This window comes from Meles meles, chromosome 5, assembly GCF_922984935.1.
Source record: "Meles meles chromosome 5, mMelMel3.1 paternal haplotype, whole genome shotgun sequence".
Taxonomy (NCBI): Eukaryota; Metazoa; Chordata; class Mammalia; order Carnivora; family Mustelidae; genus Meles; species Meles meles.
In genome coordinates this window covers 68814972-68833373 of record NC_060070.1, presented here as the reverse complement: position 1 = coordinate 68833373, position 18402 = coordinate 68814972, and the positions used below count along the sequence as shown (strand labels likewise).

Here is an 18402-nt window from a genome sequence, read left to right as displayed (position 1 = left end):
ATTTAACAACTCATCTCCCCTGACAAGATCAGGCTCCAGACAGAAAACATCTGCTCATAGTAAATTTACTCTTTTAAAGTAAGAAAAATAAATTGGATTATAACAGAGAGCTGAATGAACATTTTTTCTTGATTATCTTTTTCCAAGTGAATCCACCATAGGGTTATCATTAGGGCACGGAAGATAATTGTAACACAAGGAACATGTTTATTACTGTTCTAATTGATAGGGAATTCAAAATGAAAATGCTGTATCCCTCCGCTCCACTTCCTACCACCCTAAACCATATTAGGTTCTTGCAGATTATATCCTTGGTAGGATCACTTTGCTCTTAATGAGACCCATGCAGTGCTCAAGTAAACTTGTCTTTGAGTTTTGTGAAACTGGGGATCTGGCTCTGTCTGAGTAGAATGACAGCCATATAGTTCTGGTGAAGCCTTTGTAATGACCTGCTATTGGACAAACGCAAGATAAAATTATGTAAATCCAATGCTTTTAAAGTTAAATAGTCTATGCCACTGACCAGTGCCTTGTGCCCCTGTCTGCCATTGGTATCTGTCACAGTATTGTGGGGAATCCCTCATCACCTTTTGCTCTAGCGGCCATGAGGAGGTGGTGGGGGAAGGGTCACTCTTTCTTTTCTAGATGAGTTCACAGAGGTTTTCTTAACCTACTTCCATCCCCACTTCATTGGCTTCAAAACCCCTCCTCCCTTCCCTACCTCTCACCGTGACCACCTTTTGGAATTATTTGGTGGGATCTTGGAAAATCATTGCTGGGTCATGAGACCTGTGTTGGCATCAGATGAGAATGCGCTGATCTTGCCATCACAGAAAGTGGTGGAGCTCACCCACAAGAAGATGGGGCTGTATCACAAATCTCGAGTTACAAGCACTCAGTCTGAACCGTCAAAGGCTTCCCTAAAAGGACCCACAGTCTACACTCAAAGCCCGTCCTAGGCATGCATTCAACTTGGCACCTGACCCAGCCAGGGAGCCATGAGCTGAACGTTGAAAGAGAGACTTCCCTCCATCTTTGATGAGACATTATCAGGCAAACCTTGCACCTGACGTTTCTAAAAATAATATATCGTTGCTAAAAGCTTCTACTTGTTTCTTGATCTTATAGAAAGAATTCAAGAATTGATGTTTTGGTTTATCTAATATTGACAAACTGGGTGTTGTAGCAGTTGACAAGGGTTTTGACAGGGATGGTCCAAGTTCCCAAAAAGGAATCCGTCAAATCAAAAATAAGGAGAATATTATTTTAACGATGATTTCAGCAGCCCCAAATCACAGATTGTCAAATCCAGAAAGTGAAATAAAGTTCTGAAATGGCCCCTGCAACAAGATAAAACTGACTGAAAGGGTAAGAGTCTTCCCAGGGCCCTCTTAGGAGCAAGATGATGCCCGAATCTGACAGGCATCCATGGTCCCTGGAAAGATGCTGGGAAGGTCCAAAGTAGAAAAAATGCAGCAGCTCTCTTTCAACTCATAAGTCAAGAGCACAGAGATGGAAACCATCACATGGAGATTTCATGTTGACATTTACAGGGACAAGTGGAAGACTTCTCCAAATTACTGCTGGTTTTTCCAATGAGATGCCCTCATTTCTCCCCCAGAGAAAATCAACCTGTTGCCACCGCCACAGTGAAGAAGTGGTGGCTCTCTCTGGGTGTCCTCGTTCTCTGCTGCCCTGATGACAGACCCACAGGGGATGCTTGTGTTATTTGTTTGTGACGAATCCATGGAGTATTTAGAGACCCAGGGATCTCTTCTCCAGGGAGGGCCACCACAACTGTGTAGCTGGCCCTGGAACAATCCCTCTTGACCTCCATCCTTCCACCTTTGACCTTGGCACTCCAGGATGAGCTCAACAGCATGCCCCTCTGTAAATGTCAGAATCTGTGCATGTCTTTAAGACCTCCCCTGTGCTGCAAGGTTAGAGGAAATTTTGGACTTGCCAGGACACAAGTTGCCCACAGGTATTGGCACTTCATTTCACACGGTATTAAATCACCAGGGCCGCCCGTCAAAACTTGCCTGATCCAGATGAAATCCGCAGACAGCGCTTATGGACACACAGAGCGTCATGAAAAGGTGTGAAGGACAAATATGTTGAGGTGTCTCCCTGTGCTGTGGAGGGCATGGCTTTGCTTTAGTAGGGGCAATCCATGCAGAAGACCTCGCCCATCAACAGGTAGGTAACACGCCACGTTCTTCCTCAGCCTCTCCGTATAAGCCACTGAGGCTGTCACTTAAGCCCTTGTCTTACCTTGGCTTGAGCTCTTCCTCAATCTCCTGGCACACTAGCTCCAAGTTTGAAAGATTCATGGAGGTCTTAAACTCTTGCCAGGGAATTCCTAGCAACTCTGGAGGCAGAATTTTCAACAACTTGATTTGAAGAGGAGTCGGTGTTCCCATACTTAGGCAAAGTGAAGACAAATCCAATGGCTTTTATTGCCTAGGCAAGCGATACACAGCACACCCAGCTCTCTGTCTGCCAAGAGATCCTTTAAATGTGACTATGAAAGGGACATATGTCCATTTCCTTCCAAACAGATGTTTAAATCCTGGCTTCATTAGGTTCTCTAAGTGGCAAAGGGATGCTCTTTAAAAAGAGACACTCTACCATGGGTCACCACCTCCAATATCAGCCATGATGCAGTAGCTTTCATTTGTTTTTATTTTTATTTCTCATATTCCCCTTTCTCTCAGTTTCTCTGAGTTGGGCACATGCCTGGCCCCTTCTAAAGTAAATATTTCATTCAAGAATATTGTCTTGTGTTACTTAAATAAGCCAAGAAAAGTAACAAAATAAAGTCTCAATCTTTCCCAGTCTTTCTATCTTAAGGACTCCTAGTCAACACTAACTGAAATGATTTTTTGAAAACATTTTAGGGAAAAATTGAACTCAATGGAATAACTCTCAGTTTTTAAAAATGTCAAAATTGATCATGAAACTCCTTGTGAAAAGTACTTGTTGGGAATAAGTAAAAGCTTTTGGTGCTGGTCTTTAAATTTTCTTACTGTGTAGCTTTAAAAGAATTTGAAAAACTAAGTACTTTCTCTCATTTATAAGTCAACATCAAACTCTCTTCTCACTGTAAATTTAAATGACAGCAAATAATGCAATTTGTATTTTATTATAAGCTCTAACATAGAAAAGAGACCACTCCTCACTCTTCTAAATATTTCTGGTGGAACTGAAATACAACACCTATCTGATATTTGTCATCATCCATTTAAAAATACAAGAATAAAGTATTTAAAGTAGATTTTATATTGTTTTTCACCTTGAACTCAGTATTTTATCCTTTCCCAATGCATTTTTAAACTCAAAAGTCTTTTGATCACTCCATCATAAGTGCTCTGAAAAAAATTACCATAAACTGAAATTTTAGGGTTTTTTTTAATGTCCCGTAAGAACTTTTAGGTAATTTTTCTCAACTATTAACACAATAATTAACACAAAATGCGTCAAAATTATAGAAATATATTATAAATCTTTAGAATTAACTGTGAGATACGAAAAGTGAAAATTATTGAAAGAAACCTCTCTTAACGGACAGGAGTTTTTTCTTTATAATGTATGTGTGGGTGGAATGTCACTTCTAGAATAACATGATATATTTCTACTCTTTAGATGAAATTTATTGTTCTCAAGAATAATGAAAAAAGACAGGCAGTTGAAGAAATTTTATAATACAAGAATCACTCAGTTCTTTGAATTAACAAAAAAAGTTATTTGTAATGATATATCATTATCCAGCTGATCATTTGGTTAGGTCATCCTTTAATTTTGCTGAAAGTAAATTGTTGGCAATATGTAGGCCTCTGAAAGGATTATTATCTAGTCATTAGAATCATTCTTCAATACCACACCTACACTAATATTTCCAATTATCTTTTTGATTATTGTTCCTGAGGTTTTTGTAATTTGGGACATGTATCATTGTAAGTTTTCTAATGGATAATAGGTGTGCTTTCTTCCACTTTAAGTGGAAGGACAATTATCACTAGGGAGATGAGGAAGAAGAAATTGTAGGAAACAGATTTTTCCTAAAAATCAAAAAATTGATTTCCTTTGACATATCCTTGAGGCAGTACTCTGCAAAATAAACCCCTAGGAGCATGAATATCTGAATTTTCAGATCACTGAACTTGGATTCAAAATGGAAAAAAAAAATGTCTTCCAAGAAATTAACCTTCTCTTATTTAAACTATAACTGGAATGTCATGCTTCAGGTATGTTATATTGTGCTTTTTTGATGATTGATGTTTCACTTTAATCAGAAAGGTATTACAATTTTTAATGTTAGAAATGTTCCCTGGAAAAATTCTTAACACTGTGTTCTGGAAAACAATAAAGTAAAAAAGGAATGCTTGTGTTTATTACCATAGTGTTTTAAACCTTTGTCTGTTTCTTTAATGTCTTTACTGTCTGATATTCACAATTCTCAAGGGCACAGGACTGAGAGGAAAGTTCAACACTGTTGTTTTATGTGAAGAGTTGCCCATAGTAACAGAATTGATGGTGTCATTCCACTGTGTGTTGAGTTGTGCTCAGGATACAAAAATGCAATTTTTAAACTGGTTCTGTTAGGTACTGGCCGGCTCCATCATCTAACTCAAAAGAGGAAAAGAGGATTTAATTAGGTAAGGGCACATATGTCTTTAAGTTTTTCCTCCTTTGCCTGGATACAAACTTAGTGTAAAACTGTTCAGATACTAATTTTTACTTACTTCACATTATTTTAATGGTTAACATCAGAGGACCAAATAACTCGTCTCTTTAATCAATCAAAATGGACTTTAACTTCATTACTTGGAAAAAAGAAACAGTATGGATGGGAATATTGGTGATAACTAAAACCTAAAATTTAAAAGAAAAAATGTGAAAGATCTTAAGCTTACACACTTAACCAGTGTATGAATATGATTGTTTAATGGCTACAGTTGATACTGAAACTCTCATATTTAAAGCATAATAATTAATGTAGTATGCCTTTTCTCTAAAGGAATGTGATTATCCCATATGAATGGCAGGGAAAAAAAGATCACAAAAAGTGACTTCAATTGTGATGATTCTGAAAATTAAAGACCTAGATTCTAGGAAAAAATACGGAGAATATCAAAATCTTTTTTGAAACATTGGACGTACTTCTGGTCTGTAAGCTTCTCTGTTGTAAACCCAGCATATCTTGGAGTAAAGCAGCTAAGTAAACCTCTAAATTAGAACCTGCTGTTTCACATCCCCGGGAATTGTCAAAATCTTTAGCTGTGCAACCATCACACAAACAATTTCTTTTTGAAGAGCTAGAGTTATTGGGTATAAATTTAAATTTAAATGTTATGGCAGATGAGTCTTCTGATTCCTACTGATACCCATCCTCCAAAAAGCTGGCTAAACTCCATAAAACTAAACCAAACAAAAAGTTAGATTCTACAGTTTTTGAGCCTTGAAAAAATGCTAGTTTTTTTATTTAAAACAGAAAGAGTGGCCTTTTTAGGATGCTTGACTTGAGAGACAATTCTCCATAGCTCTCCTGCAGTTCTGCATGTCTTAGGAATAAAAACAGGGACTGTTTCGTTCTGGGCCCTTTTTCTAAGGATGTTTGTAAAACAAACTGCTTTGGAGGACAGAGACAGTGTCTTCTCTGGAGCAAAGGCTTGTTTACTATCCAGTAAATTAGTGTCTTCTTCCACAGAGGAAATCAGGGTGGCTTAGTGTCTATTATAAAAGATTTGGGTTCCCTAACTTGGGGCTCCTCTTCTCAAAAATGACCCAGTGTATGTGCAGATGTCATCTGGTTCTCTTCATGTTTCCCTGTGGGTACTGGGGCTTAAGAAGACAGGGCAATGCTGATATTTTGACCATTGCTCTTCTGGGGGGTAATAAATTGTCTTCTGTCTCTGATCAAGAACTCTTCTGTTGTTTTCCAAAATCCATAAAACTATGACAGGATAACTTGTTAGTTTGCAAGTGAGCTAAAATAATAGCCAGTTTGCAGTTCTTGAGAGTTTGATTAATTGTGGCTATGGTATGATTTTCCTGCAAAGATCCTTTATTATTGTTATTAACTACAGGGTGCCCATTTATATCTGAGGGATTTGATGGGCTTGGTAAGCCTGAGATAATCCACTGAAATATTTCTAAAACTCTAATATTAATTAAATAAGCAAAAACAAAGCCCAAATGTCAGGTTCAGATTTTCACATATTTCTCTTAGGAAAATTGTGAAGGAATGGTCTCAAGTCTTCTTTTGTAAAGAGTCAGGTTCAAATACATCTAATTACTAAACCAAGGTATGAAAAATTAACCCATGATATTGCTAATCTCAACCTTTGTGTTCAAGGGAAGGCCTGGGTTTTGTATTTGGAGAAATAAAATAGAAATCTGGAAATGGATATCTTGTTTAACACTATAAACTTTTTTAAATGGCTTTAATTTTAGGAAATTTAAAAAACACAAACTTTAGGTCATCAAATACTAGAGATGGCCTTGTGTCCTTAATTGAGTAGCTTTATTCAGATACAACTTTTGGTCAAATGTACATGGAGTTCTCCACACCATACATTTATCTCTGATTCCCTATATGGTAACTCAGATATATACCGAGGGATCAGGATATATCAACCACTAGTCAAGAAGCTGAGAGAGTCCAAGAAACAATTTTTTGACTCATCCAACACATATTCCTTGAGCCTCTGTTGTGGGCCAGGCTCTAGGTTGGGCTGGAGGAAACAGCAGTAAAAAAAAGGCAGAGTTTGGAGGTGCCTGGGTGGCTCAGTGGGTTAAAGCCTCTGCCTTCAGCTCAGGTCATGATCCTAGGATCCTGGGATCGAGCCCCAAGTCGGGCTCTCTGCTCAGCAGGGAGCCTGCTTCCTTCTCTCACTGTCTGCCTGCCTCTCTGCCTACTTGTGACCTCCGTTTGTCCAAAAAAAAAAAAAAAAAAAAAAGGCAGCGTTTGTGTGCACATAGGACACATAGGACAACTAAACTAGTTGCGCCAACTTAGAAGAGTGGACAACTGGGTTGTTTCTCAGGCTATATGACACCTTTCATCCTTCCCCAGTGCCTCAGGGCTTTCTGTAAAATCTGTCTGACTTTCTAGGAAGATCTCTTGACTGTAGGTAATCCCGAATTAGACTATATTTCAAAGCACAAATCTATTCTTTTTAGTCTTGACCCAACTGGAATAGTGTATGGGAAGGAGGTGAGGAAGACCACGGCATCATAATTCAACTTAGGGCCATGGAGCACTTACCGCGTGTCCTGACATGGCTTAAGCAAAATGCTTGCTGAGGTCGGGGTTGGCATGGTCAGAACTATTCATGTCATGTGTAGACTAAAGTCTGACATTTATTAGCACTAATAACTAACTGAATAGAGTCCATACCACACACGAGGCAATAAACTAGGAATGTTTTATACAGATTGCCTCACTAGTCCCCACAATTATTCTGTGAGGTAGACAGGATTGCCCCATTTTCTAGTAAGGAAACTGAAAACTCGAAAGAGGCATTCACTTGCCCAAAGTTCTACACACTGGAGCTGGGACTCAAGGCCAGGCAGCCAGATGCCAAAGCCTGGTCAGAATTCAAGCATTCTGTGTCACAGCGTCAACAGACTTTCTTCCTGTGCCTCTAAACTTTCAAGCTCCTGTCCCCTCAAGGCCACCTGACCTGCCATCACCCTTGCTTAAAACTCCCTGCCCCAAGATCTTCACTTTGCTTTCTCCATACAAGCCACGGCCCAACGTCACCACCCTAGAAAGGCCTTCTGTGACCATTCGACTTCCTCCACAGGTGTTCCTTCTCTTATCCTCCCATTGTTTCTTTACCACTCTTACCCAGATTTGAACACTTCTCCCCTCCTGACACTGTATTGTACACGTATTCATGTTCTTGCTTCTTGCCTGTTCCCACCACCTCCTCCATGAGGGCAAGTTGTGGACCTCGCCCACCCGTTCCCAAATCGCCCACCCATCCCTGAATCGCCACACTGAGCACTGGGGCCAGCAGTACACACTTGCTGCATACACAAGGGAATGAATGAATCCCTACCACTTCCTCCCTCTCCTCTCGGTCACCCCCACACTGCTTCCTCGCTGGAACGCCTGTCTGTTTGGTAGAAGAGCTCAGGGAGGTGATTTGGTGGTACCTGTCTCTCAGCCTCCAGGGTGAGGTTCTGCGTGAATGAGTGAATACAAATGTAGTTAAAGGATAACCGTCATGGTCTCATTACTGAACTTAACATGTGACGTTGGACAAATTCCTTCCATCTGCTTTCATGAAAGAGATACCAGTCATGAGATGGAAGAGGAGGTTGGTTAATTAATTTATGAACATAAGAATGTTTGGATTTTGAAAAGACCAATTATTGTGAAAAGAATAACCACACACTTTTTCTATGTCACAGTGCCTAACTTAAGGAGGGCTGGGTTTCTCTACAAATATCACCTCAGATGAACTCATGAGAAAATAATTGCCTGCCTTGGGTTTGGGCTCCTCTGTGCCTTACTTTTGAAGCATGAGTAGAAGAGAAATCTTCATGTGGCTCCATGTCAGGAATCTTTGGTTCTACCCTGAATTTGAACCATCACGGAGCAATATTTAGCTAGTAAAAGGAGCTAAGTGATGATCAGGAGCCCCCCAGAAACACAGTGGAGGGTAAGGGTAAGATTTTGAACATATTTTAGAGTGAAAAAGGAAGTATGGAAAGTCAAATAAAGGAAGGTCTCTAATAAAAGCAATGGAGTCTATATCTTGATTTCACTTGATAGAGGAGTTTTTGCATTAGTGACTGAAAAATGGAGGGCAGAGGCTCTTAAGTTCTTCAGGTCATGAACCCTTCGGCAAGCTGGCGAAGACTATGGATTCCTTTGAATAACATTTTAAATGTATAAAATAAAATAACGTGAGATTACTTGGTACCAACCAAACTCACGGCCCCTCTTGGATTTAGAATCTAGGGCAACCCTATTATTTTATAGTTAGGGAAACAGAGGACCAGAAAGTAAAATGATGTAGGACGTATGCTTTAACCTAAAAGCAGAAACATTTTTGGTGGAGAAACTATGTTGTGATCTAATACGATGAAGGAATGTTGTTCTAAGTCAACCCGTATTTGAGAAGGTTTAATAAAAATGGTCTTAGTCTTGCTTTCAATTTTGCTTTAGAAAAGCAAGTACTTCTCCCTTTATACTACTGTTTATGCAAAGGATTTGCATCTGTTACAAGCAATAAACGCTCTAAATGAAATACCTGGGCAATAATCACTTCAGGTTTGTAAGTTTTATAATGCATTCAAGATCTGGTATGAAAACCTTGCTTCTAATAAAAACCTTCTTTAAACTCCAACTAGTTTGTGCAGTTGATACCAATCCTCTAGAATACAATTTTGGTGATTGGATTGGAATTCCCAGGATATGTTTTCTTTTACAATAGAAAAACTGCACAAATACAGACATAAACGACTGACTCTTGGCAAGAAAAACAAGGACCATTACCAGATCCCTTCTAAAAACTCTAGGAGAATCAACAGCCCCAAACTATGGTGTGAAATAACTGCTTGTTCTCTTTAGAGGGGAAGATTTGGGATTCTGTCTCCGACTCATGCCTCCCTGTCTCACGTGTAAATACCCAGCTCTTTAGTCCTATTTATTTCACTCAACAAGTACTTACATGGCACTTCTTAGGGCGAATCTTTAAGGACATTGTTATGAGCTGACTTACTCCTCACAATGCTATGAGATAACCGTGAATTGTAACCACATTTATAAGTGATACCAGATAAGGCACAGAGAAGTTAACTAACTTCCCCAAGGTTGCACAGCTGGCAAGTGGCTTTGCTGAGATTCGACTTTGGGAGGTGCTCTGCCTCAAAGTCTATGATTTCCCTTTTCTAAAAAATTGAACCCATACCTTGTTATGTTACTTACACGTAACCCAGCTCGGTCCTTGGAACTGCAGTTATAAGTTGGCGAAACCATGAGATGAAGGGTCATTTCTTTTTCCCATACCCAAACCTCCTTCAACCATGAGATTCTCCATCTCATTTGCAGAAAAGAACTGTTCTCCATACAGCAGGAAAAAGCAGAGGTGTCCAAGACAAACCCAGAGTTGCATTTCGATACTCTGAGTCTGAAATTCCCAAAGAACTCCTCACAACTTGACAAAGAAAAGCCCTATTTCTGAGCACTCCTGACTTCCCTACATTTTCTCTTAGGAGCAAAACTAGAAAGAGATTTTTGGAACTATGGCCAAGTGATGGATTGTTCTGCCAAAAACCTCATGACGCTGACTGGCAGGGACAGTAGTGTGTGAAGAAATCTCGCATTTCCAGCTGATGTGGCACTCGGCCTGCCCTGGACAGCTTGACCCATGTAAAAAAGACACTTCGAGATCTTTCTTATTTTCGTATCTCATTTTTAAACCCCTTCTTCCCCAACCTCCCTCTTAGAAACAGTAATGTGCTCCTTCGTGGTTTCCAAACAGACTTTTCGCAATGCTCACTTAGAGGCAGAGAAGGGAGAACAGATGAGATGTCATTTCTTCCATTAAAAAGCTTATTCTAATAACTATATTTGTTTAATAAGCCAAAACAAACATACAGAAGAAATACATTTCATCATGAAGGACTAAGTCGTGTTATCACACCGGTTGTGACTTCCACTCCCACTGGAAGTGGGAGTTGCAACAGCAACCCCAACACACCCGCGCATCAGCTCACAGGACTCTCACTACACCCCATGAGATGGAACAAGCATTATTATGCACAATTCATAGATGCGAAACAGCTTCCGATGCGAAATAGCTGACTTAAAGATCACACAGCCGGTAGGCAGGAAGGCTGGAATTGGAAGAACCCAGCTTTTCTGATTTTAAATTCAGGCTCTTGGTCTCCCAGACCTGAACTACGTTACACTAGAAATACTTCCTAGTGCGTACAAATAAAGACCTCTAAGAAATGGGGTGAATTCATAAAGGAGATTAAGATTTCTACTAAATTTTAAGGACAGGAAGGATTTGGGTAGAGTAGAAGGGAAGGAGAAGGGCCACCAGGGCCTGTGTCCCTTGACCTTGACTGGGGTGTGGAGATAAAGGAGCACAGAGAGCACTGCACATCGGCAGGGGGCGTCCCTCACTTTGCAGTTCCTGGTGTGAGGCGTCTACATGTACTTCTGTACGAATGGTAGCCCCAGAGCACAAAGCCAATGACTACAAGGTAAATGGTGCCCCCCAGAGATGTGAAGGCATGCAGACAGAGCTGAGTAAGATGATGGTGGGCCTTGAAAATCACACCATATTTCCCTCAGAGATGGGTCAGACAGTTGTAGAAAGAGGACGGAATGAGGCTCCAGATGCCTGGACTAGATTTCTAGTCCTAAATCTGTGTCACCTCTTTCTCTTGGATTTCTTTCTTTTCTACAAAAGGAATATGTTGGGCTAGACCATTTCTCATCTTAGTTTCATCTTGAAAAGTATTTGACTTCTCTGATTTGGTAGAAAGTAGGAGGCCATGGAAGATTCGAGAGCCGTGCTGACCTGAGGAACATGGTAAAAAGGTGCCCTCCCATGGAGGATGGGTGGACATGGGAAGGACCTGCAGTATTTAGAGAACTACAGGAACGGTCTTCCAGGAATCTAGGCCCAAGTTCTTATGGGGCAGACTAGAATGGCAGAAATGGAAAGAAAAAGATACCCACAGGAGCCATTTGTGAGGGGAAATGCAAGAACATTTGGTCATTGACTGGGTTGAGAAAAGGCCCAGAACACCAGACTAAATGACAGCAAGGGACATTCCCCTGGCGTAAGGGAGAAAAAAATTCAACATTTGGGCTTCTCACCTTGGGCTGATAGTAAAGCATGAAAGTAGAAAAATCCAGTACTTATTAGGAGAAAAGGAACTAGAAGTCATACGACACAACAGAACTAGAGAGATAAGTGAGAGTCATCAGCTCAAGGGAGATCATGAACACCCCTGAGAAAATAAATGTGGAGGCTTTTACAGTGCATTAGCAAATGAGCGATTTTTGGTTTTATAGCTAGAGAAACAAAAGCCAAGAGACATTAATTTAATGACCTCATCTCTTTTCAGAAAGAGATGGAATGGAAGCTAGTCATCCATTTTAACAATTAATGTTTTAATTAAAAGAAATAAATATCTATCACAGCATTTGAAGAGAGAATTCAGGGCCCTTGACTTTCTGGAATTTTTTTTTTCCCATATTGACATCTATTCTTTCTGAGTCCAGAGTTTCTTACTCGGGCGGTTCTATACTGTGTCCATTTAGCCGAGCTGGAACTACATTTCCCAGAGTTCCCTCCCATGTGTAGTTTTTGATGAAGGCTGGTGGGAAGATATATTTGCAAGAAACTTGGAAGGCCAAAGTGACACATCAGCCCCATGCTGGGTCCTAGACATCATGGCAGCTTGTCACATTGCTGTGACATACTGCCTCTCCTCGCTGGTCTGGGGGAGCAGCCAGTGAATGGGTCCCCTCCTCCAGCCTTTCCTACTACTAGACCAGGCACACAGTCAGGATTCTGTGGAGAAGGACACCTGTTTTTCTAAAGGTGACCAGTGTCCTCAGAGTTGATATGGTGAGAGACAGATACGGGCTCCAGTCGTTTCTCACAGATTCCAGTTTGTCCTGGCTTTGAGTCCAGCTTTTCTTCCCCGCACCCTGCTGACCTGCAGAGACCTCAGGCCGCAGCCAGAGGCAGAGGCAACAGGCTTCCACAGGCTTCTTCACCAGTTTCCCTTTGTGGCCCTGAGAAACAACATTCTCCTTTTCCTCTCACCGTCCCCTTTCTCTTCCCCTCTCATCTTGCCCAGTGTGAGGTGCAACCCTAGTAGGAAATTCCCTGCCTTCAACCCTCACAGTGGTTCTGCTTCCCTGATGGAATTGCTCACAGTACCTTATTATCCAGGCCCTTCTATACCCAGCCTCCCTTTCATTGACTGTACTTCTTGCCTTTTGCTTACTCCCAAGGGACCATTAGCCATCAGAAAAGGGTGATGAAATTTTAAAATGCATCTTAGTATTTCTAAGTAGTCATCATGCTAGAGAACCAACAGTAAAGCCCTGGCTACAGGGAGATTTGGGAACACCATCTATAGGCTTCTGGCACTTGACCCTGGAAGCCTTCACAGCACCCAGAACTACCCAGGTGCTAAGTGAGAGATTAAACCAACTCCTACCTTAGTTCACCCACTGTTACTTTGGTCTCTGTTACGACTGAGCTTGAATTCTAACCAAGTACACATAAAACATTACCTGAATCAAGTTCAGTTACTCAAGAGAGGACACATCAAAAGTTATCATTATCCTCCCTCACTTATCCTGAAGCTCAGCCTCATAAACAGACATGCTCGCTTATAGAACAGATTTTCAGAAAAAGAGAGACTATCGCTTTCTTGCATAAAATGCAGAGTGGCCCAAAGCACAGTGGACAGTGATTCACTATTTCCATTCATTCTTACTTCTAATGTATCTTCATGGCAGAGGGAATTAAAAGGAATTAATATTTACTAACAAGACCAACACTGGACTGTCTATTCATGTCCTCAACGAGGTATTACCACTGAATTTCAGAAGACGAGATATTTTCAATTATTTGAGAAAGTTACTTAGCCTCTCTGAGATAGAGGGCCACCATTTATAAAATTTGGTGAATACTCTTTCTTCCCAGGCTTGTTGTGAAGGTAAAATGAAATGTTTCAAAGTATGGAAAGCCTTCCTCTTATGTATCTGATGTAATAGGTCTCAATAAATATTAGTCAAATCTAAAGCCCAAATCACATTTTTAAAAAATTAGCATAGAGTACTATTTAAAGAATCCTAAAAGGCACATAACAAACAGCCCCCAATAATTTTTTCCAAAATCAAACTAAGTTTCCTGAAAAGGGGAATTCTTGCTCTAATAAAATAATGCATCAAATGATACACTAGTGCTGAGAATTTGCTGCATTTTTCAAAGTCACCCAAAAACTAAAGGGAGAAGGGTAGTATGAGCTGGGGAAAACTCTGACCATGAATGGGTGGGTTCTGGAGTTTAAGATCAACGTCTCTGACTTAAAACAAAGAAAGCATCCTTTTCTTTTTCTAAGCTTTCCTTAGATTCTTAGTTGATTCTTGATATTTCAAAAAATCATATCAAGAAAATTGATGTAAAAATATTTTGTTTTATAATAAATCTATAGAAAAAAAGATGCTGGCAAAGGAGATCAATGAGGACAGTATCACCTGATGTTTATCAGATGAGCAAAACTGACTGTACTTATAAATACAGGAAAGTTCACAAAGAAGGTTAAGTTGTTCCTTGGTACAAAATAACACTTCTCTCTTGCCCTTTTGGTAGGCTTTAAAGAGTTTCTAAAAATAAAAGTATAAGATGCTTCCTCAAAGTTCATTAGCTTCATGTACCAGAGTAATGACATAAGTATTTGTCTGGACTGCATGTTTGTGTCCTCTCTACAACTCATATGTTGTAGTCCTGATTCCCCAGGTGATGTTTGGAGGTAGGGCCTGTGGGAGGTCATTAGGTTATCAAGTAGAGCCCTATGATGGGGTTAATGCCCTATGAGAAGAGACATAATAAAGCTAGGTCTCTCTCTCTCCATCCCTCTGCCATGTGAGGACACACCGAGAAAGTGATGGCCATCTACGAACCAGGAGGGGGGCCCTCACCAACAACCAAATCTGCCAGCATCTTGATTTTGGACTTGCCAGCCTCTAGACTGTGAGAAATAAATCTTTGTTGTCTAAGCCATGGTCTTTGGTGATTTGTTATAGCAACCCAAACTGATTAAGACAAATGTCTCCCAGATATACACCCAAGATAACTAAATCCTGAAATATAGTAGAAACCTGTTTCTAGGAAACTGTTCATTAATAATATTTATCTTTGTTAAGTCCTAACAAGGTGGGCCAGGGCTCAGAAAAAAGTCAGAGAGATCAGAAGCTGATGGTATTGTAGTATTTACTCTATCCGTCCATGTACAGGTCTCGTAAGCAGACCTGTCTACTCTTAGTGCCAGAGGAGGGGCCAGCTCTGGTCATCCATAGTTTGGACCATGTGGCCTAGAGGTTTCCCTGAACAACCAATTATGACTCTGCATAGCAAAGAATAGAGTCAATGAGATTCGTTCTCTCGTTCTGGAATTTGAAAGAGTCAATATCCAGAGCCTGATCTCACTTACAGCAGACTGCACGGTGAGGAAACAGAGCTGCAGGAGAGGCCGGATCCACCCTGTGCAAATCCAGGTATTCATTAACTGAGATTAAGCAGGCCAAACCCACTATCGCCCACGAGAAAGCAGCAGACACAGGGAATATAGCTCAGTGAAGTCAGGCGTAATCTCCTTGAAGACAGGGACAGTGTCTCTCTTGTTCATTACTGTTTCCCCAACATCTAGCATAGTTCTTTGCTATTGGAAAAAAATAGCCACTTGATACATATCACCTGAATGAAAAGTTAATGACTTACAGTAGATCACCAGAGCAAGCCCTAAAGTGACTTTCCTTCTAGAAACACTGTCAGTTCCTGGCACCAGAAACCAAAATTTGTCCATGAGATTCCTTCTCCTTCAGCATAACCTATGTCTTCTCATGTTCCCAAGCTCCACTACTTCCTTTTATTTGAGCACGTTTGGTCCTTGATCCTTGTAAACAACAACAAGAAGACTGTGTGTGAGAGAGGAAGGAAGAAAGGGAGAAGGGGAGAGAAGTCTGAGAGAATAAAAGAAAGATGTAGGAGGTGCACTTTACTTCGCTAAAGAGAGTTCTAGACTGGGTAAGAGGCTGCAAGACAAGGAACTGCAACAACCTGTTCTAGAAAACTCTAGAGAGTTTGCACAAGAGAAGTGTTTAAACTTCGTCATTGGAGTAGACCGCTGTATAAAATAAGACAACCATGTAGCTATCTTCCTATAAATTGTTTATATTATATTGAATGGGAGTACCTTGACTCCCATTCTCCTGCTTAATGAGTAAAGTGCTCAGGGAGGTTACTCTGGTGATAAAACACATGGTACTTAAAGGAGTAATCCACCCTCTTTCCCAACTCATTGTTTCCTGTTCCTCGTTCTTTACTGAATGCCTCTCAGAGTGTACCTTTAAGAAAATCTGAATGATTGATTTTTTTCTTCCATTTATAAAGAACTCAGGAATGATACAGAAGAAAATGTTATCCCAGTAAACTGCTTTCATAAAACAATATATTCTCTTGGGCAATATGTATTTTTCGAGGTCTGGTTTACTCCAATCAATCACTCTTAAATTATCCTCATGTGACAGATAATGGAAAACTAATCTTTCTGTTGAATATCAGCCCTGCGCATTTCACAAAGGAAGTATGAGCCAAGCATACTTTCCACATTAGTAGAAACATGAGGTGGCCAGTATTATCCCCATCTTACTTCTAGTAGTTTTATGTAAAATGTACCATAGCCGTAAGATGCTCTGATGGCCAAAAGCAATCTGTTAGCATTCATAAGGGCAAAGAAGGAAGGAATAAAAAAATAAAATACTTACTTGGTCCTAGACCAATTGAAAAAGCAGCAACGTAAACGAGCAAGCTGGCTAAGGAAAGCCATTTCAAGAAAGCTGGGACGATCGCAGGGTCTGTGACTGTCTGGTATTCAGCGTGGCTCAGTCCAGCACTTGGTAAGGTTGTCACCCCTCTCTTATCCACATCATTTTTCGTGGGCATTAGGGAGTTTCTGCTGTGGGCAGTGATCCCCTTAAAGAGTTCTCTAAGAGTGTCGTCACGGGCTGACAGATTTCCTGGCCCATAAAACACGGACTCATCCAGGGACTTGTTGATAGGGCTATGGCTTCTACAGATACTGGTGAAGTTCATGGGGATGTTGAGATTCACGATGCCCATGGTCACCAATGAAGCTGCCATCACAGAGGAGCCGATACAGAGGAAGGTTTTGCTCCCAACGTGGTCTACAAGGAGAGTGGCAGGAATGGTGCTGATGACCTTGACAACTCCGACCCCCGTAGAGGCGAGACTGGCTGCCTCATTGCTTTGGAAGCCAACAGACTTCAAAACAGTTGATGCATAGAATAATATGTTTGGCTGACCAGTGACTTGCACAAAAAATACCAGTGTCAGGCCTATCATTATCCGGGTCCTCATGTTGTCCTTTGATCGAAACAGATCCCTAAACCTATACTGATACTCATCTTTCAGGGAAGATTTTATTACAGTGAGTTCCTCCGTTGTATCCGAGATGCCTCTCAACTTTCTAAGAACCTTGCTAGCAGCTTCCTCGTGTCCTTTCATCACCAGGAACCGGGGACTTGGAGGAAGAAAATACATTGCAATTGCCTGCAAAACTCCCAAGGGAATAACAAGGCCAAACATGTATTTCCATCCATGGGTAACACTGGCAAATGCATAATTTGAAATGTAGGCGAAAAGTATGCCGGTGACAATCATCAGCTCATTCAGGGACACGAGAAGACCTCGTCTGTGTTGTGGAGCGATCTCTGCGATGTAAACACACGTGGCAATTGAAGAGAGCGAAATGGAAACTCCTATAGCAATGCGGCCTACTATGAGGACCGTGTAAGTTAAACTGAGGATCAAGACTAGGCTTCCGAGTCCGAGGAGGCAGGATGACAAGATGATGGCAGCCTTTCTTCCATACCTGTCAATCAGGACCCCTCCAGTGAGAGAAGCCAGAAAGGCCCCGATGAGGAGGGAGCTCACAACCATTTCCTGCTCATGGCAGGTTAGGGCTAATAAGGTTCTTATCTGAAGAAGGGCCCCAGAGATGATCCCAAGTTCATAACCCACCAGGAGGCCGCTGACAGCAGCTGTGGCAGATGACAGGAGAGTAAACATGCCGCAACCTACAGGCAGAGAGGAGAGACAGGGGGTCAGTTCTACACTGTTATTTTAAACACTTTATGTCTGAATGGAGACTTAACCTTACATAAGGAAGTTTCTCAGAGCACTGAGTAGAAGCACACACATAAATATATATAAAAAATTAGATAAATATATTAAAATATATCAAAATAATAAATATATAATAATAAAATAATAAACATCAATGAATGTCTTAAAATATGTTATGATAAAATAATATGTTAACAAAAATGATCAGATGTAAAAAGAAATATCCTTTTCTTTCATTTTGGGGAGGAGTGGGGATACATTTAGGAAGTCACTTCCTTCTATTTGTGTTGCTGATGTTGTTTGTAGTTAGTAGCAGAGAGCTAGGCAAGATAAGCAGATGACAGATGGTGAAGACTGAGCAAACAAGAACACCATTTATGTCCTGCTTTGGCGTTGGATCAGAAATTCAGACAGCCCAATTCCTCAGGTCCTGCTGCAGGCTGTCCTCTAAAGGCAAACCTCTGAGGCAGAGTAG

At 40.8% G+C, this 18402-nt stretch overlaps 1 protein-coding gene across 5 annotated transcripts in view; it reads right to left on the bottom strand.

Annotated features, from left to right (window-relative positions):
* SLC2A12 (solute carrier family 2 member 12) overlaps nt 1-18402 on the bottom strand; it is a 55723-nt gene that overhangs the window by 17990 nt on the left and 19331 nt on the right. For all 5 annotated transcript variants that reach the window (XM_046005153.1, XM_046005156.1, XM_046005157.1 and 2 more), the window contains one exon: nt 16547-17878. In XM_046005153.1, coding sequence (XP_045861109.1) covers nt 16547-17878 — 1332 coding nt within the window. The remainder of the gene's footprint in view (nt 1-16546; nt 17879-18402) is intronic.